The 21,630-nt window shown below is 43.1% G+C and overlaps 2 protein-coding genes across 8 annotated transcripts in view; one reads left to right on the top strand and one right to left on the bottom strand.

The window, feature by feature from the left end:
- GSAP (gamma-secretase activating protein) overlaps nt 1-18,134 on the top strand; it is a 44,320-nt gene extending 26,186 nt beyond the window's left edge. The window contains exons 19-31 of one of the 2 annotated variants that reach the window (XM_064142549.1): nt 233-286; nt 3,870-3,995; nt 4,394-4,449; nt 4,922-4,953; nt 5,664-5,725; nt 7,070-7,165; nt 10,482-10,552; nt 11,105-11,199; nt 12,309-12,428; nt 13,583-13,644; nt 15,423-15,527; nt 15,674-15,767; nt 16,745-18,134. In XM_064142549.1, coding sequence (XP_063998619.1) covers nt 233-286; nt 3,870-3,995; nt 4,394-4,449; nt 4,922-4,953; nt 5,664-5,725; nt 7,070-7,165; nt 10,482-10,552; nt 11,105-11,199; nt 12,309-12,428; nt 13,583-13,644; nt 15,423-15,527; nt 15,674-15,767; nt 16,745-16,845 — 1,074 coding nt within the window. In that variant the 3' untranslated portion in view covers nt 16,846-18,134. Of the gene's footprint in view, nt 1-232; nt 287-3,869; nt 3,996-4,393; nt 4,450-4,921; nt 4,954-5,663; nt 5,726-7,069; nt 7,166-10,481; nt 10,553-11,104; nt 11,200-12,308; nt 12,429-13,066; nt 13,270-13,582; nt 13,645-15,422; nt 15,528-15,673; nt 15,768-16,744 lie in introns of those variants that run through there. The other variant, XM_064142550.1, reaches the window with a different exon arrangement.
- CCDC146 (coiled-coil domain containing 146) overlaps nt 1-21,630 on the bottom strand; it is a 97,349-nt gene that overhangs the window by 4,708 nt on the left and 71,011 nt on the right. For 4 of the 6 annotated variants that reach the window (XM_064142542.1, XM_064142541.1, XM_064142543.1 and 1 more), the window contains 3 exons: nt 21,173-21,310; nt 19,584-19,832; nt 17,550-18,597 (listed from right to left, as the gene is read on the bottom strand). In XM_064142542.1, coding sequence (XP_063998612.1) covers nt 18,394-18,597; nt 19,584-19,832; nt 21,173-21,310 — 591 coding nt within the window. In that variant the 3' untranslated portion in view covers nt 17,550-18,393. Of the gene's footprint in view, nt 1-17,549; nt 18,598-19,583; nt 19,833-21,172; nt 21,311-21,630 lie in introns of those variants that run through there. The other 2 variants (XR_010302128.1, XM_064142545.1) reach the window with 2 other exon arrangements.

Here is a 21,630-nt window from a genome sequence, read left to right as displayed (position 1 = left end):
CCTTACAGTTAGAGCAAGTAGCTTATTTCAGTTTCTCTGATCTCTGTTCTAAAATAAGATGAATGAGAGAAAGATCTTGTATATTCTTCTGGGGCAAAACTGAACATACAGGTTTGGCTAGCCAGCTAGTTTCACAAAGGAAACTGGTCATGAAGATTCACTGAAATCCCCAAAGAGGCTCATGTTTTATTCTAAATGATTCATACTTTTATTGTTTTGTCTGTGTTTCTAGAGTATCCCTGGAGTAACTTGCACAACAGACATCATCTCTTTACCTGTCTTAGAGGTAAGTTCCAGTATAAACCTGCATTTATATTTACAGATCAGGAGCTTTTTGTGTGGGGGGGGTGAGCAGGTGCTAAATACTAATGAAACTGTGTCCTCGTGGCCCTGTTCGAAGCCGGGGTGAACAGAAAATTGTGCTCTTTGGAATGGTTCATGCATTTACTGAAATATCTAGCTAGATGAAACATGCTAGCTCAAAGATGGAATTTTTTTCCCTTTCTGGAGAGACTTCTTCCATGCAACAGGCAAGATCCTCTAATAATTATTTCTAGTTAGATTTGATTTGATACTTTATTATCTCTGAAGGTCCCTTCCATCCCCTAATGTTCTGTGATTCTGGCATTTTTGTGGCTTCAGGAGGTAAACTTTGGCAGCATGTGTAGGATTTCTACCAATGTCTACATAGTCCCCTTTGAGGGATATTTCATTGTGCTGTCCCTTGGACCAATGGCTCATGACCTTCTCACTTTGTTTTGTCCAGAGCATCCTGTGACTGCACTGATGTCAAGGTTTTGGCTAGCTCAATCTAGACACGTTCCTGCAGAGTCTGGAGAGGTGGTAGATTTGCCTGGGGAGAGCACATGCTGTTTGGGTAGGAAATGGTGTTTTCCGTTGAAAACAACACAAATTATTCTTCCCATCTGCCATTCCACTTCCTCAGCTCCAGTTTAGACAAACACAGAATCACAGAATTAACCAGGTTGGAAAAGACCTCTAGGATCATCGAGTCCAATCTATAACCTAACCCTTCTAATTAACTAAACCACAGCACTAAGTGCCTCATCCAGCTTTCTCTTAAACACCTCCAGGGATGGTGACTCCACCACCTCCCCTGGCAGCCCATTCCAATGCCAATCACTCTTTCCATGGAAGAGCTTCTTCCTAACATCCAGCCTAAACCTGCCCTGGTGCAGCTTTAGGCTGTGCTCTCTTGTTCTGTCACTGGGTGGGTGAAGAGACCAACCCCCACCTGGCTACAAACTCCTTTCAGGTAGTTGTAGAGAGCAATAAGGTCTCCCCTGAGCCTCCTTTCCGTGTAATTTACTGAAGTCAAAGTTAGTAGGCCTTCAGTTTGTCTGAGATGGAACCTCAAGCCCCTGGGGGCAAATGCCTTCAGCAGCTATACTTTCTGATTGTGGAACTCGTTTCCTTTTTCTGTCTGAAACCTAAACAGATTAAGAAGGTCAGAGATGAGCTAAAGATAAATATTTCCTACTTCTTCTGAATGCAAATTACTCTTGAATATGGATAAAGATGATAACAGGGTAAGGTTTAGTGCTTTGACTGCTTTGTGCTGTGTTAAAAAAAATGGGCCTAGTTAGGTCATAGGTACATTTTTATCACCAAATTTCTGTTCAGCAAGAGAAGCTGAGTCTGTGAGGAAGGAACAACAGTCAGTCCAATTGTCAAAAAGCTTTACATAAGGATTGCAATTAATAAGATTCTGATTGTTATTCTTTTTTTAAATGTAGAAAGCAAACTTGAAGGGGTGCACACAGGCTTGATAAGAAGGAGAGAAGGAAGGGGCAGAAGCAAGAAGGGAAGAAAATAGGAGGAGGTCCAGAAGAAGGATGAAAATGTGTTGCACAAACAGCTGTTGGAGAGATCAGCATAGGAAAAGGCAGGCTCTGCCTCATGCTGTGCTGAGCCACAGGGGTGAAGAATGATTTCAGGAGTTGCTGGCTGAGCAGCTAGGTAGTTACACAGCTCTCTGAATGCCTTCACTGCTGCGGACACATAGCTCTAGAGAGCGCTGGGCGAGGACATGCACCTCTTACAGGTCATCATCACCTTGCATCCTTTCAGAGGGGCATAGCAGAGAGCTCTGTCTTCACTTAAAACCCAGTACTTAGGAAAGGCTTTCTGGGAGCTTTTCACTGACTGCTACCTTCTAAATAGTAATCAAATGGCTTTTAGATCTTCATGCTTGGTTTTAATTCTTGGTTCTCTAGAAGTGTTTGCAAAATAAATACCACCTAAGGTGAAGAAGCCTTCTCTTCCCAGTCCATGCCCTGACAATGCTCAAGAAATAACAGGTTAATTAAACTAATCCTTTCTTTTAGACTTTTGACAGTGTAGGTTTTCCGTGGTGCTTTTAATTCTGCAGTCTCTACTGTTACACATTGAATATATGACAGAAACTTGCAGTCTTACTTCCCACCTGCCACCCACCAAACAAAATCCTGCATGGCCTGAGTGCATTTCTGCAGAGGTGGTGCTGTTGCAGTTGCATGAATTGCTCACTAGATGCTACCCTTATGCTGTACTCCTGATATTCCTCTTCATTTCTCGTGAGTAACATCTAGGCAACATAATGCAGTAGACTGCAGATCTCGTTAGCTCCAGCAGGCTGAACATACGCTGCCATATGCACTCCTAGTTTCCAGCTGCTAAATATAACTAACATGAAGCAAAAAGGAGTTTGATTTTTCTCTGCTGCAGCTACAACAACGAAGTGAAAATCAGCACTGGCAGTAAGAGGGAAGTGGCTGGCGGGATTGAGTCTCTGAAATTTGTTTTCCTTGGCAAATTGTAGTTTACAGTAGGAAGTGATTTTTAAAGGCTTCTGAGATGTTTTTCTGAAATTAACCATTGTAGAAAAGTAAGGGAGAGACAGAGCAAAATCCAACATGTTAATGCAAGACGAAGGAATAGTGCAAACTCAGCTTCTTGTCCTTCAGCTGTCACTGCTGTGGTGCCTGTGCTGGGAGACAAATATATGTGGAGAGAGGCAAGAGCAGTTAGTACCACCTCTTGCTTTTGGAAACTGCCAAGAAGAATATCCTGAATCTCATGTCTTCCTCAGCACTGAATGCAACACTCCTCTTCATAAACAATGCCTTCAGATCTTTATAGCCAGTCCAAGAACTAGCTCAGGAAACCAGTGTGTGTTTGGGCTTTTTCCTCCTGCCTACTCACAGCTGAGTTTAAATTAATTTCAGCATTACAGTCAAAGGCTTTAGAATTGATGTGGAAATATTTGGGGTTTGTTTCTTTTGTGGGCTGAGGCAGTGTTGCTTTGAGGTCGGCAAATGGGTTTTTGCAATGTCAGTATTAATGCAGCTTGAAAATAGTGGCAGTCTGCAGCTGCCAGGGTCATGGGGGTGTTCCTCTATTTGGAACTACTTAGAAACCTGGAGTGAGATTTCTTTGATGAACTGTTAATATTTAGATCTAAGTCAATTGCCTGAGGTCCTTCTGCAGTCAGCGGAAGTCTGAGACAATACTGCCAGTGTAGGCTGTGGGGCAGTTCTTCTAAGGCCATCTCAAACGTGTGAAGGAGGTCAGAGGAATTATGACCTGCAAGTACTCATTTCTTCTCAGTGACTTAAAAGATGACAAAGTGCATTACAGGCACCAAATCTTGATGTTGAGTTTAAGCGAAGTGATACTCCTACCATCAAATCAAGGAAATAAAATGTAAAAGGAGGAAAAAAATCATCAGCTGCTTTGCACTGTTTTCACTTGGATTGCTATGACCCTGCATTGATCACAGTTCTTGCCAATAATCACTTAGTGGGAGAGTGGTGAAGTATTTCTTTGATTGCAGCCTGTATTTGTGCTTTCCCTGCAATACTTTACAGTTCCAAAACTCCAGAGGCTTCTGGGAGAAACTCAACTCAAACCTGGAAAGCGTTAAGTACTCGGAGCCGCACTTGCACTACCACAGTAACCTGCTGAGGAGGGAATGGCACAGCCTTTCCGAGGAGGTAAATATGCAGGCTTTAAACAGTCTCTGAAGCTGCTCTGATGTGGGTGTTTTAAAGCTGGACACAGAGGACTTGGCTTTGTTTTGAGGATAAAGAAATAGACATATGCACATGAAAAGTGGAAGAAGTCATCTTACTTACAAGGTGGCTGTCTGCAAGCCTTACTGTGTTAAAAGAGTGCAGGAAACTAACCAAAAGCAGAGCTTGCAGGTACCTGGATTGTGGTGTAGATCAGATGTGTGTCAGTGAGTGTGAGCAGGGCTGTGGTTGGACACTGGACTGAATGCCCACTATGCATTATTTCCATTCAGAGGGAAAACAAGCTTCATTTCTTAGCTGCATTTTATTAGAGTATATTTTAATTGCACTTCTACTTTCTTCATTTGCTCATAAACCAGAGAGAGGAGAGAAGAACCACAGCTTATGTGAGGAATATTTTTGAAAATGCCCAAAAGTAGGTACTTCTTTCTGCTTTATTTACTCTTTCTTGATTTGTTGAGGCACATCGAAGGATTTACTGTGCCATTTAAAGAGTTGATGAGATAATGATTAGGTAGCTTACTTTAAAGGAGATTATGCAGCTGAAAATTGATTATTGGAATCCTTTTCATCACTATGGTATGATCTGAAATACACAGGCCTCTAGGGAAGTTAGGGCAGATGGGAAGTTGCTCATACAACATAGACAGAATTTTATCAGTGCTATTTATATCTTTACTAAATGTAGTCATATGCACAGTTCTTGGGTTTTTTTAGCTGTCTTTGGAAGATCAAAGGATCGTGCAAACTTCCTAATGGTGTGAAAGCCTGCAGAGTATTCCATATGAAACAAATGGTGTGAAAGCCTGCAGAGTATTCCATATGAAACAAGCTGACTTTTTTGTTGTTTGTTTTTTTTTTCATTTGTGCTTTTTTCCAAACCCCAGGGTGCTTTCTCATCTGGGCACTTGGGATTCTGGTAAGTAAAACTTGATAAAGGCCTCAGGTATAAGGCTTATTAGAATATTTCCATCTAAATACTGTTTGCTGAAGATAAATTGCTCTGTGTGTTTTCAGCACTGAAGAGTATGAGGGATTGAGATAAGCAGTTACTAAATTAGGAGAACTTTCTCTCTGGTAGTCATGGTAGAATCATTTACTGATTAGGACACCCTTGCAAATAAAGTTCCTACTTATTTGATCTAGCAACATAAGCACTAAGCCTTTGCCTGCCAAAAGCTTTCTTTCCTCTTGGAGCAGAGTATGAGTGATGCCCCACTACTGCTGAGTCTTGTCCACTTAGAGCTGTGCTTGCAACTCTAGAGCTTGCGTACAGCTAGTTGAACTTGCTAGTTTGTGAGTGACAAGATCTAAACAGTGCATGCTGAACACCACACTGTGGTAACTCTTACTTGAAAGTAAGACAGATGAAGTGTAAGGTGGCGACAGATGTGTGCATTCCTCTGGGTTCAGCACTGGAGAGAGAAGACAGCAGATCTAGGGCTGGTTTCCATTCCTCATTTCTCTCTTATGCAGCCCTCCATTCTTTTGCTTTCTTGGTGCTGTAGGTGAGTAGGTCAAAACACAACTTATCTGTGTACGTTTCTGAGCACTTGTGAAGCTGGCTGAAGTCTGGTGGTGTTTTTACAGCAGCATGTACTTGACCGACTGTTGCTGTGTTTATTTCAGAGGAACGGCTGGCACCTCTCTTCCAAGAGGACGATTACCAGCAGCAGCTGCTGATGGGACTGGTATGTGCTTTTGTCACCTTGTGCACTAGAAGATGCACAGCCTAGGCAAATGTATACAAACCCCAATGCTGAGTGGAAGCTTGCTCAAGTACCGTGAGACAACCACAGGTTCAGAGTTCATAGGTCAATACTTCTTTGCCATACGACTTTTCTTTGGCTAGGAACTGTTATCAGTCCATCAGTTAGTTTTGGACTACTTTACGTCCTTCAAACATGTGTAGGTGAATTTGCCACCTAGTGCTTTGCACAAGGAGAAGATCACAGGTCTTCTTGTTCTGCAATTTAACACCTTTTTACTCTCTTCCTTCTAACTCACTTCCAGGATTACCATGGCTGTCCTGAGACACCTTCCTCTTGGCACTGTTTTCACTAATGTTCTCTGTAAAGAATCTTCACACTTCTGGGTAATAAATCATATCTCACATCCCTACCTGTCCACCCTATGTCTAAATACACATCTTTATCTCTTACTATTACACCCAAATAAAACTCTTCAGCATGTACTGGGATATCTCAGCACTGCATCTGTGGGCAGTTGTCATTTTCTGCACTCCTTGTTTCTCAGTTCCATCTCTCAATCTCTGAACTTTCTCTGCATTCCTTCCCTGCAGTCTATTCAGACAGATCCAAAAAGCAGGTCACTACTGTCCCTTGTCTCTGTTCCCTAACACCTATACTGCTGTCCTGACACATTGTGATTAACCCACTTGTAAACACCTTGAGACAGAGATTTTTATTTGCCTCAGTTTTACTCTGAGCTTTGAAATAAATAATGCTTCATGGTAATTCTCAGGAAAGACCTGACATGGACATGAGTTGCAATCTGAAGCTATATGAGATCAGAGAATATTTCAGAAAGGAGGGGATAAGGAGTGGCATGGGATGTATGATAACAAGCACCTGATCTTAAAGATTTTGCAATTAATCTTTAATCTGAAATTGCTATTTAATTACTCAGGTTCTCCAGTTCTTGGCTGCAACCAGAAGCTGTGCTTGTGCTAGTTATCTCGACTGTAAAATCCCTTAGCTTTATTTGTATGTACATTGTCAGCAGGCAGTGTTTCTACTGAAATTCTCTTTAAACCTGTTGACTCAGAGAGGTGCAAGAACTGCAAGCTTTGTGTCTTCGGCGTCCCTGAAAGTTCAGCTTAGCTCTCATTTTGCTGAATCTGCACCAGGTAAAGGTGTTCACATCTGCTTTAGAACTTGGCAAGATTGCGTAGTGGCCTGGGATCTGGCTCTGACACAGAGCTTTGTGACAGGGAATCTTTGTTGTGCTAATGCAGAGCACTGTCTGTTTGAAGATGCTGAGGGGCAACGAACTGTTGGCTTTTTGTTTTCTAGATGGTTGCTCAGCTAAAGGATCACCTTATGAGACATCTTCAATATGTAGGAAAAAAGAAGATTGACCAAATAGTTTTGGATTACGTTGCAAACCTGGTTAGTTTGATCTCATAGTTGCTATTGTGAGCAAGCATGCATTCGTTGTAGGGTAGGGTCTTGGCTATGTGTGGTGTGCATCCTGCATGTGTCTGGTGGGGGGAGGTTGTTTATTCAGATGTTTAACCATATTTGACTGCTTAGTAGTGTTTAATTGAGCAAAGAAATAATAATGCTTAATGTTAAACAGACTTGTATTGGTCACTCAGAACACAAAAGAACAGTTCCCCTTACAGCGTGTACACATGCGGTCTGCTCCCCTTAATGAGAACATGAACTCATGATGAAAGTCAAAGGAATAGTATTTAGATCTGTTTTGTTTCCTGTAGAATACATTGCCACATGTATTGAATAATCAAAGTGCCATCAACGAAATGCCCCTCAGGGCTGTGTTCTAGAGGTGGGAATCTCAGGGAAGTTTGTTTGACGCTGCTGTTGCTTGCACCTTTCAGCAGTCCTGAGCGAACTGCTTGTGCTGTCATTGTTGCTGTGTACTCAACTGCTGCAGCTTCCACTGAAGCTAATGATTCGCTCTGTAGCTTGACAAGTTGTTTCACTGGTAATCAGCATCTGTACAGCTCTGTATCTTTATAGGAAACAAAGAACATATTGTAGCTAACTGAAATAGGAACGGTACAGGATGAATCAAAGCTTTGAACTTGAAAACAGTGCTGAAAAAAAAAGCTGAAGTGAAATCTTTATTGTCCTTTCATTTCTTTTCCAGTTATCACTTGGTCACTCTTGGCTAGCATGATAAATTTGAAAATAATCTATGCAGCTTTGATCTGTAAGACTAAATTGTTGTAGACTAAATGTTATGATCCAAACAAACGTCAGCTGTCTCCAGCAGCAAATTCTCAAGTTTTTTGTTGGTTTTAACTTAACTAGAAGAATTCACTCAACTTCATTTACAGACTTCTTGCCCTTAGGACCAAAGAGAATATGTTTCCGAAAGCTGCTTCTGCCCTCTGGCTGGCACATCTGTGGAAATCTTTAGAAACAGTTTTGTTGTTAGGCTTGGGTTTTCCCTCATCCTAATGAGAAAGTCTTACATCTTTCTGTATCCTAAATATTTGGAAGTTCTTCAGGGAAATGAACTGTTTTCATTCTGCCAACAGTTTTCCATAGCAGCAGCATATAGCTGAGCTACCAAAGCTAATGAAACAGCAAATGACTTGAAATTGCTCAATTGTCTGTTTTCAAGAGATACCTTTTATTAGGTTCATAACCAAAGCTGTGGCTGAGGATGGGGCTCCTTAGTGTGTAGCCACTGTACTCATTAAATGCAGCTGAAGTGGGAGTAGAAAGGATGTGCAGCATTGAGTTTTTCATAATGCAGAGCAGTAGCTGGTTGCTGTCAGAGAACTCTGTACACAGAGAAGTGATGTGAGGAAGTGGGAACGAAATGTCTCAGTGGGCATTTCCTTGTCTGCTAAGAAGATCTGCAGAGTCCGAGTGTGCCTGGTGACCTCTCAGTCTGCATGCCACCTAGCCTGCAGCAGGTGCTGCAGTCACTCTCTCTATTCTGCAGTCACTTTATCTTAGCTCTACTCCCTATCTATTTCTCTCACTCCTTTAATTTCAGTGGAGTGGGAAAGGGGCACAATAACTTAAAGACATTTGCTGCCCTGACAGCAGAATGAGCAGCTAGCCTGCGGCACAGGGCAGAGGCAGGCCAGAATGAACTCTTGACAATTCTCTGAAAGTCACTGCAGTGGCTGCACATTTTTCTCCAACATCTGTGCATTTTTCTCCAACATCTGTGGCTAGGTGTCATCTGAAGTGGCCTTCAACTGCAGAGGAGTAGAAGACAGCACTGTTTGGATTTGAGTTTCCTCAGAAGGAGGACTGCCTTGTATCCCCTATGCAGGAAGGGATCTGGAAGACAGCAAGATTCTGTCTCATTCCCTTTTCTCCTTTGCTTTACTGATCCTTTTCTTTGGCTACTTCCATGTCTTTGCTGTAAAAACAAAGACAGGAACTGAGCTCTTGTGTTTCCCAGTAACTTCAGTAAAAGGAACTTCAGTCTGCTCATCACCACTGCCTGGAAATGTAGATGTTTCAAGAAAGCAAGGCGCTTCACAAGTGTCAGCCTAAGGGCCTGCTGCTTGCACTGTCTAGCTGTTGAGTTTCTGTTCTCTCATTAGTTTTAGAGCACTTCTGATACTGATCAGAAAAATCTCATGTTGTATATCAGTCACCAGAAGGTGGTGATTCTGTATCACGTAGCTGTGCAGGGCTGGATGGAGTGGTGGAGAGTGGAGGCAAAAAGTGCTGCCTCTTAGACCTTTCTGGCCAGTGTAAAGAGGAGAGCACTGGGGAGCGTTACTGAAGACTGATGTTGCTGTGCTGGCCATGCCTGTGAACATCTCCTGTGCAACCTGTTCCTTGCTCTGCTAAGAGTCTGAAGAGGGCAGAACTGATAAAGAGAATGGGAAAAGAGGATTCCTGGTTTCTGGCAATCTTAGGGGTTAAAAGGGTTTGTAAATTCCCATGACACCTCTCTGCAAAACAGAGGCCAGTCTTGCTTCCTGGGAGTTTTCTTGGATTGGTTGATTAGTGCACTTTGAGGCCCAGAGATAAAAGGCAGAGAGGAAGTGTTTAAGTTCTGTTACTGAGATATAGAAGTGGTTACATGGGACACATGTGAGGGGCTGGGTAAAGGAAGCAATTTCAGTTCTTTCATGAGTGGTTTCTCTCAGCTGTAGAAGCTTAGAAGGCCCACATGAGAACAGGGTTTGTGGCTTTTGTACTGAAGGTCCATCTGGGAGCACAGAGAAATGACAATATGGGCTAAGAAGCTGTGGTACTCTGCTGTGGACAAAAACAAGACAGGAGAGACATTTGCTTGTCTCAGCTTTCTTCCTTGCAATGACTAGATTTGTGGTTTCTCCTGCGGGCTTTTTTCTGGCAAACTGAGCACTCCACTGTCTTCAGCATCATCCTACTTTGTTTCTTGCCAACTTGGACATGCAGTTTTTGCTTTCATGACAATGCTCTGAGAATTTGATACAAGGGCATGAGATCAGTTGATCCCCAAGAACCATGATGTCTTAATATGCTGTATGTCTTACACAGCGTTTTGATGGGCTGCAGGCACTTGCTTTAAATTTCTGGCATATGACAATTCACTCACAACTACAGTTTTAAGCAGTGTCACATTTTAAGCCTGTAGGGAAAATGGATAAATAGTGAAGGCTTAGTAGGAGTCTTGCAGTCCTGTTTTTACCAAGCTGGTGTGTGAAATGCATGAAGGCCACACACCTGCCGGTACTTAAGCTCCTGTAAACCATCAGCCTTTCTCTTTCTCATTTAGCTAAGTCTGGTACATCGAATCATGAAAGAAGTTTGGAGGAGATACCAGCTTCATTCCTGCATCTTCTGCTTGTGAGCAAGTAATTTGTTAAACTTTTCCACCTGCCTTTTAAAAGATGGGCACAATAACTCTGGTCCTCAGCAGCCTGATACTGGCTTGGACAGTCAGTGTTTACTCTGCTGGGAGGGTTGCTGCAACTGCCATGCACTCCTCATAATGAAGATGCTGCCCCTTTCCAAGCCTATGTGAACATTAATCATGGAGGCAGGTTTCTGACTGGAGTTCAAAGCTGCTGGGTTTGCAGTGGTCTCAGATGAATGATGGGGGCTGAACATCTGTAAGAGCCAGATCACTCACACCAGCACTTGAGTCACCTACTGCTGCTTGTACCAGGGACTGCTGAGAGACTGCAGTAGTGGGAGAAAGGGAAAGGGGACACCACAGAGACTTTGTGTCAGCATGAACAGCTGCTGCTGTAGGTGACAGACACATAAGTAACCCATATAGCATCTCATGGCAATTCCCCCAGAATGCAGGGTACACTTAGTGCAGGTGCAGACCCTGTCTCCAGGAGGGTGGGGGCATCTCGAGGCACTTATGTGTTGCTGCTTTGTTAAACACAGTGATGAGAGAGGGAGTGCAGCAGAGTTCACCGTGTTCCACATCATGAGTCGGATCCTGGAAGCTGCAAATGGCATGTGTCTGCCTTTGCCTCCTGGTAAGTCCTGTCTGTTGCTTGTTTGATCAGCAGGGAGGAGAGTGCTGCTACCAATCCCTCTCAGAAGCACTCTAGGTGCAGGGCAAGTGTCAAGTTACCTGTTGGCAGTATTGAAATCTGTCCAAGACACTTATGGAGGGGAAGAGTCTCCATGAACATGTGCAAGTGAAACAACCCAAAGTGGAATAGTTACTACAAACAGCAACAGTACATCAGAGGTGTAGTTCTGCTTTTAGCTGACAGTGAAATGCCTGAGCATAGTTTTAGCTCAGAACTAAGACTCAGACTTACTTTCATTTATATATATATATTCTTTTCTTTGACAATTGGACTTTTAAATGTAATAGGCTGCAAGGAAAAATCCTATCCTGGAGGGAAAGAAAAGTTTTTTTCCAAGGCTGCTGCCATGCTAATGTTTTGAAACTGTTGTTTTCTAAAAGGATAACCTCCAGCCTTGATGGAAGAGCTGATCTTAATAGTGGACTTTGATTTCATAGACCTTCTCGTAATCACTTCCAGTCCTTTCAAAGCACTTACTTATTTTTGTTAGGTAAAAGACTTTTGAATGCTTTCAGATTGTTTGAATCCTCCTGTTTTACATTTCCTGATCTGTTGCCACTCTGTGAAACTGTTTGGGTGCAATCTGTTAAACTGTGTGGGTGCAAATAGTGATGACAAGACCAACATGTGGCTGATAAGTGACAAACTGAAGTCTTAGCTCTGCCCCAGGGAATATGTGGGTGGCATCCACATACTAATGGTGGTGAGGCTTCAGGTTTCAATCAAGTAGGAGGAAAGAGGAAGATAAAGACAATTTAATAGAACAATTCAAATGTAAGGCAACAGCTTGAAGACATTTAATGACTATGTATGATTATAGTGACTGTGTTCAGTTCTCTTGGCTTTCCTCTTTCTGACAGGGTTATGTTTAAGAGGACTTAGGCATGGTTTAAGTGAGACTACAAGACTGTTGATAAACTGATTTCCTCACTAAATAGAAACAAATTAAGGAGGGTGTTTGCTTTAGCTAGAGAAATGCCAGTCCCTAGTACAGGCTTAGGGGAAACCCCAGCATGGTCACACTAACCAAGTGTGTGTCCCTTTGACAGGTTTTCACACTCTGCACTTGGGCCTTGGTGTTCGATGTCTTCCTCTGCACACTCTCCTGCACTACATTGATACTGGAGTGCTGCACTTGACAGAAACCTGTGTAAGGAAGCTGCTGAAAGGTACGGTGAGTTCCCTGGGTCTCCTTTGTTACCAGCTGGCTAAACTGGGAGTGGTGTCCTTTAGCTGCTCAAATTCAGACACGGTATTCACACAGTATCACAGTATCACCATGTCGTAGTGCTGTTTCAGTGAGAGCTGCAGCTGATGATGATGATGCCCAGCTGAGAGGAGAAAGTTAGGTCTCCAGCTGTAAGACTGCCAGAGTAGACAAGGAAATACTCATTTGGAGAGTATTTGAGTTAATCATTTTAGTGCATGCAACTTCTCAGTGAATGGAATACTAAAGCTAATCATAAAACTTGCTGGAGATCTCTGCAATTATTTCTGGAAGTGACAAGGAAGTCAAGTCTGCTGTCCAGGCCTCAGCTTTTGCCTTCTTTGTGTTTGGAACCAGATAATCAGATAATACTAGTGCAGGGATTAGCAAATCATCCGAAGCTCTATGCTGGGAAGTAACTCAAAATAAGGAGACAAAAGCCTGCCTGACCTAGCATCCCAATATTTTTTAGTAAGTATTAAGCTTGTGGACATCTAAATATGTTGTAATGTTAATTGCAAGTGGGAGTTGAAATGAGTTCTATATAAATCTGGGTAGTCCTCAAGAGCAAAGTGTGTCTCAATGTGGCATTCTCCTCAGGAAAAGCTAAGTACTCACTTCTACAGAAGCAGCTTAGGAGCTTCAGAGTGAAATGGGGAGTTGGAGAAACTGGCAGTTGGCATCACACCTCTGTTAACTGCCTTCACTGCATCAGAAAGGAGGAGGATAGAACTGCAGCAGAAGCTTCTGGGGTGCAGCAGCACTGAGATAAGGCTCTCCAGCAGTAACGCATTTGATCACAGGTACAGCCACATCCCCTTGCAAGAGGGGATTTCTCTGGTGTTCAAGAAGAGTGACAGCACAAGATGCTGTGCCTGGTCTTCATCAATGAATACTGTAAATCTGGGGAGTTACACTTAGTCAAAACAGGTTTGAATGACTAAGTTGTTACCTAAAATAGTGAAGCTACCTAAGATAGTGAAGTTACCTAAAATAGTGAATCATACAGGAAAATACTTATCTAAAAGCTACAAATATAAACAACTCTGCAGTGAAAGGTAACAGTTCAAAGTTTTTTGTTATTACGGTGGCTATTTTGTGCTTTCTTCCTTCTAGATCTGGATGACACAGAGCAGAATGAAAAGCTGAAGCTCAGTATTGTCATGAGGCTCCCTGAGGTAACCTTGAATTTTGGAACTCAGAGGGAATTCCTCCCTGTGCTTAGGACCAAGGCAATCGAAGACTTAACTGTGGTTGTAATAGGGCACAAAGATCACCTCAACTTCCAGTTTCTCCATCTGCTGCTTATGACCTGTGGGGTACCAGATCTGTCCGTGGTGTTCTGCAGTGTCTCATTGCCCCGCAGTGATCAAGTAGAGGACCGACACTGTTGTGCATGAGGCAATAAGGCTTTAAGAGGTTTTAAAGAGGGTGTATAGGATTTGTGTGTGTGTGGTTTTTGAGCACCCACAAATGCCCTTTCTTATCTGTGACCTCTGCACTTGGTTTCATGTATTTTATCACATATGTTCAAAAGCTGGGACAGCAAAAGCTGTAAAATCTGATCCTGTCACAACTCTGTCAGGAGCTGAATTGCAGAATCTCCTCTAAAATTCTCAGCTTTGTCCACTGGTCAACTGACTCGTTTAGACACATGCCAGGACTATCTACTGATGCTCCACTGAGCAGAATTGACTTCTCCTTACCCTTTTTGTTCTTAGTGCACAGCACTGCAGAGGAAGCACAACTTGATGAGCAGAGGAAAAGCAGGGATCCCCCCTCAGGGACTGCTTTGCTGCAGAACAGGCTTTTCTCAGCATAAATTGCTTATTGTTTGCTCATTATGGGCTCTCACATACAGTTCAGATGACCAGAAGTGCCACTTTGGTTTTCCTCTAACAAGGCCTTCTTTATTTGGCAGCAGTTTTGAGAAGGGGTAGGGAAGGAGAACCCCATAGGAGGCTCTTTGTCCTCTGTCTTGTTTCAGTCAGGGGTTGGTGATCTGGGGTCAGTGCAAGGCCTCTCTGTGCTGTCAGCCCCAGGCCTGGTGGGTGGGGAGCTCCATTCCAACTGCACTTGGACATGAAGAGCAAGGAGTGACTTTTGGGCTGTGCACTGCCAGTTCTGCACAGCAGACTCAGTGCCTTACTGTGTCTATTTACAGCTTTGGGGGAAAATGCAGAGAATAGATAGTTTGCCAAAAAGGGACACTTTGGGGTGAATCAGGCTATTTTGAGCAGGGTTTATTCACTAGATGACTTCAGCTTCATCAGAAGCAGGCACCACTGAAACTGTCCAGCATTTCTAAATGAGCTTTTTCAGTAGTCTGTGCTGCAGCATAGCTGAGAGTGAAGGCAGGAGGAAGATCTAGATGGGGAAAACAGCAGAAGGTGGAGCTGATTTCACTGCACGTTTGTATTTGTTTGTGCATTGGTTAGGGCTGGAAGCTTTGGGATATCAGGGCTTGAATCTCTTGCCTTTGGGAACGAGAATTGATGTTATTAATTCTCAGGATGGTGTCCTAAATAATGGGATGCAAATTCTGCTCCCAGTATCTCTCCTCCTTGGCATTCTGCTTTTGTAAGAATCCTTAGGCTAAGCCTCAGGGAAGCCCTGTTCTGAACAGAGCACTGAGGAATGGCGCACCTGATTACTAAAGAGAAAAGAAGGCACAGTCATTTCTCCTCAATAGTTAGATAGACATGCAAAGTGGTAGTGGGGCACACCAACTGAGAGAAACTGGCGGAGTAGCCCAGTGGGTGCTAAGTAGCAAGGTTTTAGTTCACAGCTATCAAGCGAGGGCTACAAATGATGACAGCTTAGCTTCTGTCATGACCGTCTGAAAGCAAAGCATCTGTTACAGCACATATTTTGTTGCAGTGTTTTCCCTTGTCTTCCCCCTCCCTAAACTGTGCTTACACACTCAGGCTTGGGGTTTTGTTTTTTTGCTTACTAGGTTCTTGGTCAAAAGATCCGCCAGTTTTGGACTCATCCCATAAATGCCAATTTCATCGCACGGAAATATGTGAAGTTTTTGCTGGAGAAGCTAGAGAACAGGCAGGTAAGAGCACAGAGTCATTTCAGAGAGCTTCTGCCTTGACAGTGGTGATATTCCTGGCCATTCTGTATGCAGCAAGACACTAAGGAGAATGCAGGACTTGATGCTGTGCACAACTGTGAACTAACATGAAATGCTTTCCTTTACAGTGCAACAGGCCTAGCCCTGAGAGGCTCTCAGTCCCTGTAGAGTTTTTGCCACTGAACTACCTGACTGATATGTTGGCAGAGATAGAGAATCAAGGTACTGTTCCTTTTGTGCTTTGGGAGACCAGCAGTTGTTACCCTCAGCTGCGTCCTGACTGTACTGACCTAATTGAGTTCTAGAACTCCAGAGATGGAACACTGTAGATTTGGCCATCTTTCTGCTGCTCAGAGCCATCAGGGCCTTCTTCACTGCAGGTCCTTCCATCCACATCCTCTGTGTTTGGAATCTCTTTAGCCAAGTTGTGTGTATAAGAACATGAGTAGTGAAATGTGGTGCTTGTTCTGTATTCAGATGGAGAGATGGGCTTGTTCCTTGTTTATGCAGTGTGGTGCCTAAGAGGCAATCAAAATCAGACCTTCAACCTCAGAAAGCAGCACTTGCAGCAGTAGTACCAGAGGTCCTCTGAAGGAGCAGGATTTATTGTTTTTCAATGTTACTACTTCTCATTTAAATGAAATGTACTTTAGGGCTCTTGCTTCAGAGTGATGTAGCTGGAGATGTTCAGTTCCACAGAAAACAAGGTGCATTAATGCAGGTGTCAGCTTTTTACATAACTGCCCCTGCCTGAACTTGGGGAACAAAGGAAGGAGCTGGAGGCTGAAACAGGACTGTCCTTAGGTGGACATCTTCCAGTTTGGAGAGGAAAAAGAGTTAAACCTTACAGAAGTTCATGAGGATGTGCCATGGGCTGTTTTATGTACTTGTACCAACACAGCCACACTGCTGAAATTTTGTCTTGGATCTCTCCAGTGTAGAATTAGTATGAGAGTCCCTGGCAGCCTCCAGAGATGGTCCCACTCCAAGTGGGATATCATTTACTTGTATCCCACTCAGAGAGAAGCTTCTGCCATGGGTGAGCATCCAAAATAGATGTTTAGTGCAGATGGAAATACAGGCCCATCTTCTCTATCTTCCAATATTGTAGATGGAGATGCTGAGCAGGGCACATGACTAAGTGTAGGAGAACACTGAGGAGTTCGTAAATGCTGACTGCCTCACCATCTTTTTTCTAGGTGTGCATCCATATGAAAAACAAGATCCCATTAATGTCAGGTTTGTAGAGGAAACAGCTCTCAAACACACTGTGACATTTTTGGGCCTCAAGTATTCTTGAAAAAAGGAGCTGCTGAAGAAAGCTGCCTGGGTACTGCTTCTGTGAAAGCATTTACACACATCTGTGTGATCAGCTTGTTTGTTTGTGTGAAACTTAAGTGCCAGGCTGTTTTGTGTAGCCACCATTACTGACATAAGCTACTCAAAATACTGTTTGGTGCAAGGTATTTATTGAGGCTGAAATCACTGGCTTCTAGAGAAATCCTAGAGAGATTTATGTGACACCAGGTTTCCAGTGAGAGAGATCTGGTTTCACTAGGTCATGCTGAAGTGGGCAAATGAATGCAGCTATAGCAGATATTTGAACCAGACTCTGAAAGTTGGTATTGCTGTCAGTTATTTTAACCAGATAGTCTTAGAAAACATAACTGTTACTTGTTTAGACTGGTAAAATGATTTCTTGGTGTGTTTTGAAAGCAGAGAACACATCAGTAATGATGCATTCATTCTTTGTGGTGGACATGTGCTACAGTCCTCCTGGCTCTGAGCTGGATTCACATAGATCCCTTTTGGAATTAGCATGAAATAGCATCTTTAAAAGCATGTGAGAGGATTTTGTGTTGTTTAAGATGTGTAAAAGAAAGAAAATGTTCTTTAGAAATTTACCTTAACTGTGCCTTTGACAGATTTTTACTGAATTCTTCTGTTCGAACTTCTAGTGTTATAGGTCCAGCCTCAGCTTCAAAAAGAAATGATGGAGATTCCTTAATTTTCAACTTTTATTTATATATATCACTGAACCAATGTTATTTGCATTTTTTTTGGTTTAATGTTCTGAACTATCCCATTAATTTAAAATAGTGGTTTGCTATGCAGAGAGAATCTGAAGTTCTGATGTAGGATTGCTGTAGTCCTCACTAGTATTAAAACAACTCTGTCATAGCTCACTGACACTGTGATAGATTTTGAAGGTGTTTCAACAACAGCCCCTGATACTCTCTCAGAGCAGTGTCCACAGCTGTTCCCTGTTCCTTAACAGTAAAATAAAAAGATTCAGTTCCCAGGAGAGACTTGGCAACTTGGTGGTCATTCCCTTGTTGGTACCATCAGTGGAGAGCTTCACTTTCTCAGTAACAGCATAGAGGGCAGGATTATTTTTCTCAATATAATTGAAATTTGTCTGGCAAGTGTAAACTCCAGTCCAGAGTGCAGCAAGCTAGGTGGATGTATTTGTGTAAATGCTGGGGACTCTGTATTATATTAAGGAGAGATGATTTTTCTAGCCTTTTTTCTTCTAAGGAATTGTATTATAAAAGATATTGAAATGCAATAAAACCTAGAAGCAAAATAGGCTTAGTATGGTGACCTCTCATTTTTCTTAACACTTTAAAGCACTGCACTGCGTTTGGGATACCAGGTACCTCACAGGCAGGAGAAGGGAACTTGGGTCACTGACTGTTCAGCTGTGCTCTGGTATCAGCTCTCTTTTCTCGTACGGCATTTGGCTAAACACCAAGGGCCATCGTTTCAGTGCAGCATAAATGCTACTGACCTTTCAGATCCAGCAGCCGGTAATGGGCTCTCCTGCCTGCTTTCAGGTGTTGTCTGTTCAGATTTCAATGGGCTTCACAAGAGGTTTTCTGATATATCTCGTATTTGAACCAGGCTCGCTTGGTTTGAAAGGAGCCAGAGCGCCATAGGGGCGCGGCAGCGGGAGGCTGAATTCATCATCGGGGATGTAGGCGGTCGGGCGGTGCACAGCTGTCGTGTGCATGCAGCCAGGCGCTGCAGCTTGCTCCTCCTCTGCGGCGTGCTGTGGAAGAAACGCACTTTGATCGTTCAGGGAAGGAAAGCACAGCTCGAGCCTGCAGTGCCTCTGCCACTTGTGAAGGAAACAAATTAGATGAACTCTTAGCAGTTACAGTAAATGTGCACAGAACAGTAACAAGATAATAGCTCTGTGCTTCAAACCATGGCTGTGCTCATGCTGACAGCAGCTGTTGCCGAACAGTTAGGTTAGTGAGCTTCTACCACAATCTTGAAAGGAAACAGCCCCACCACGAGAAGTGTTAATGACAGGGAAGTTTGTTTTCTAAACCAGTTTTACTGCAGCGCTGTTACTTGTATGCGCAGTGTATTCCTCTCCCAGCTTTGTGTGCCTTTCAGAGTCCTTTGGAGTGATCACCTGAAGTGTTTATATTCCAAAGCTAATTCCCAGCAAGAGTTTCCTCTATGCACATCTCATTTTTGTGCTAATTTTTCTCTTCTGGGAGTTCTCGGCTCTAGGCTCATTGGTGGTCTCAACTAGGGAGGCATAGTATCCAACAGGGCAAAATTTGAAGCACTGCTAAGCTGCCCTGCCCAGGAGTTTGGTTTCTTCCTACTTATGATGTTCACTGCAGCTGGTATGTAGAAAATGCAAACCAGTTAATATTCCTGAATCCCATACCCAACCTTTTGCAGCTTCAGCCTGATGTCAATGGGAGCAGTACCTCACCAATGGCTATCTCATCCATCACCTCAAATCCATAATTGAAACTAAGCCTTCCTTTTGGTGTATTCTCTCCTAAAGGTTTAATGACTATGGCTAAGTGGTGTGCCTGAGTGCAGTTATAACCCCCAAACCCACAATGTTCCACTTCACTACCTGGCTCCATCTATACTGTCACCTCCACTGACTCCTGGAGCTGCCTGTTAGGCAGCAAGCAGCCACTCAGTGAGCAAGCATAGCTCTTTCTGAAAGATGAGCAGTGACAACATGGGGGTTGAAGGTCTAAGTGCAACATGACTGATCTTTACCTTAACTCTGTTTTCAGCTGCTGCTTTCTGCATCTTCTCATTGTGTAAGATCTTCAACCATTCATTTTCTGTTTCTTTAGGAGGGGGAAGGCCTTGATCTACCCTTGATGAAACAGTCATCAAAAACTGTTCTTTGTCTCTCATTTCCTGCTGGAGTTTAGTGGCAAGTGCTTGCTTCATGGATACCTCTGCAACAAGAGCCATCACCTGCCGTGTTCGGTCCTTTATCTTCTTCTGCAGTTCATTTTTCTGGAGGAACAATTGCATGTTGCTAAGGCTTCCCTTTAGGCACTTAGCTTGGCATGGCACTTAGGAAAGTGCAAATAAATCCAACTTGACAGGGTTTTAAAAGTAGTTCCCTGCTTGAAAATGATGTCTTGGAACAAGACCAGTCAGAACCACAAAAGTGGGCAGCATAGAAGCCCCATTCACTCCAAGGCAAGACAGAGAAGCAAATTAGTAATCTCCTGCTGCCCTTCTGGGCTGAACAGCAAAACTCCCACTGCCCTCAAAGGCATGGTGCCTGACTGTCTCTTTCTACACAATTAACTTCCTCAGAAAGGTGCAAGAAGCCTGATCCTTGCACGACAACTGAAAGATAATGCAGATAGAGCAGGGCTGTGGGTTGTGAAGTTATCTTTGGCAAGGGGATGACCAGAAAAAGAACAGGAGAGGAATCCTTGCATCTGAGTGGGGATGATTTAAAGAACCAGCCCCAAAACTACAACAACCCTGAAAGGCTCTTTTCTGACTGACAGAGCAGCTGTGTGTAACTTCTGGCCCACTGCCGTTTTTACGGGAGTTCATTAGCCCATGGCTGTTAGTTGAGCCTGTGACATCATGTGGCTTCTTGTTTGTGGAAAATTGTGTATTATAAAGATTTGTTTAAAGCCTCAGTGACAAACCTAACACCTAAGTTTAAAAAATAAATCAGCAACCTTGACCCTGGTTTACATTAACTTTTTTTTTTCCCCCTATCTTTTACTCTATTTAGAGCTTTTTCATGAAGGACATGATGAGTGAGAGGAATTTTGCTCTGGCAGTTATGAGGAAATAGCTATGATTATAGAAAAGTAACTGTACTGAAAAATGCTGTTTTGTTCTTGTGTGGTTCTACCTACTTAAACAACAAAGAAACCTTTAGCCAGATAGTAACTTTATCTTTTAGTGTGTTGGAGTAGAATTTTGCTGCCTTTTCTTTATGTCTTTTCAGCCTTTGATATGTTGTAGAAAGGCTGTTAAGTAGACTCATGGGATGGTTTAGTTTGGAAGGGACCTTGGATATCATCTACACAAATCACATGCAAATGGAAGGTTCTGTAAGTTTGTAAGCATTCACCCAAGAACTAACCCCAGACTTTGATGAAAGGAGCTATTAGTGGTCCACCTTTCAAAAGCGAAGTGCACTCACCTAATGCTTCTGGTTTGTCCATGTTACTACAGAACGGCTAAAATTAATGAATACTAATGAGATCTGTTGCTCACTATTTCTAGCCCCTTTTGTAATTTACAAGTGAGTCACCTTACCTCTTGTCCAGATACTTCATTTCTTACAGTCCAGCATGCAGAACGTGCAAAGCCTTTCTTACCCTTTTAGCCAAGTGCAATGCTTCCTGATTCCCATTTGCTGCCTCGGTGCGTATTCTGTCTGTCAGCTTGGAAATGTGCTCATAGAGAATATCTTTCTCCAGCAACTCCTTCTCCTTCTGCACCAGCTCTGCCTCTAGCTGCAGTGAGAGGGGGCATACAGGGTCTAGGTAAATGACAGGGGAAGGTGCAGCACAAGGTATTCTTGTGACTGCATTGAGAACTGCTGAAATAATGCTGGTGAACAGCCAGAAGTAATCCCCTCACCATCCCTTTCCTCAAAGCTTTCATCTTCTCTGACAAGTATCAGGCCCAAGTTGGTTCCTGTCTGTCACATAACTCTTCCATAGCAGACCTGGCCCTTCTGGGGGCAGGGGTTACACCACCACTATTGCTGTCTTGCTGTGATTTTCTTGAAGGTAATGGGGGTTTTACAGTGGTTTGGGTTTTTTAAATTTTC

This window comes from Pogoniulus pusillus, chromosome 4 (assembly GCF_015220805.1).
Source record: "Pogoniulus pusillus isolate bPogPus1 chromosome 4, bPogPus1.pri, whole genome shotgun sequence".
NCBI classification, from domain to species: Eukaryota; Metazoa; Chordata; class Aves; order Piciformes; family Lybiidae; genus Pogoniulus; species Pogoniulus pusillus.
Note: the sequence above shows the minus strand (reverse complement) of the source record. Positions and strands in the feature narration are given on the sequence as shown.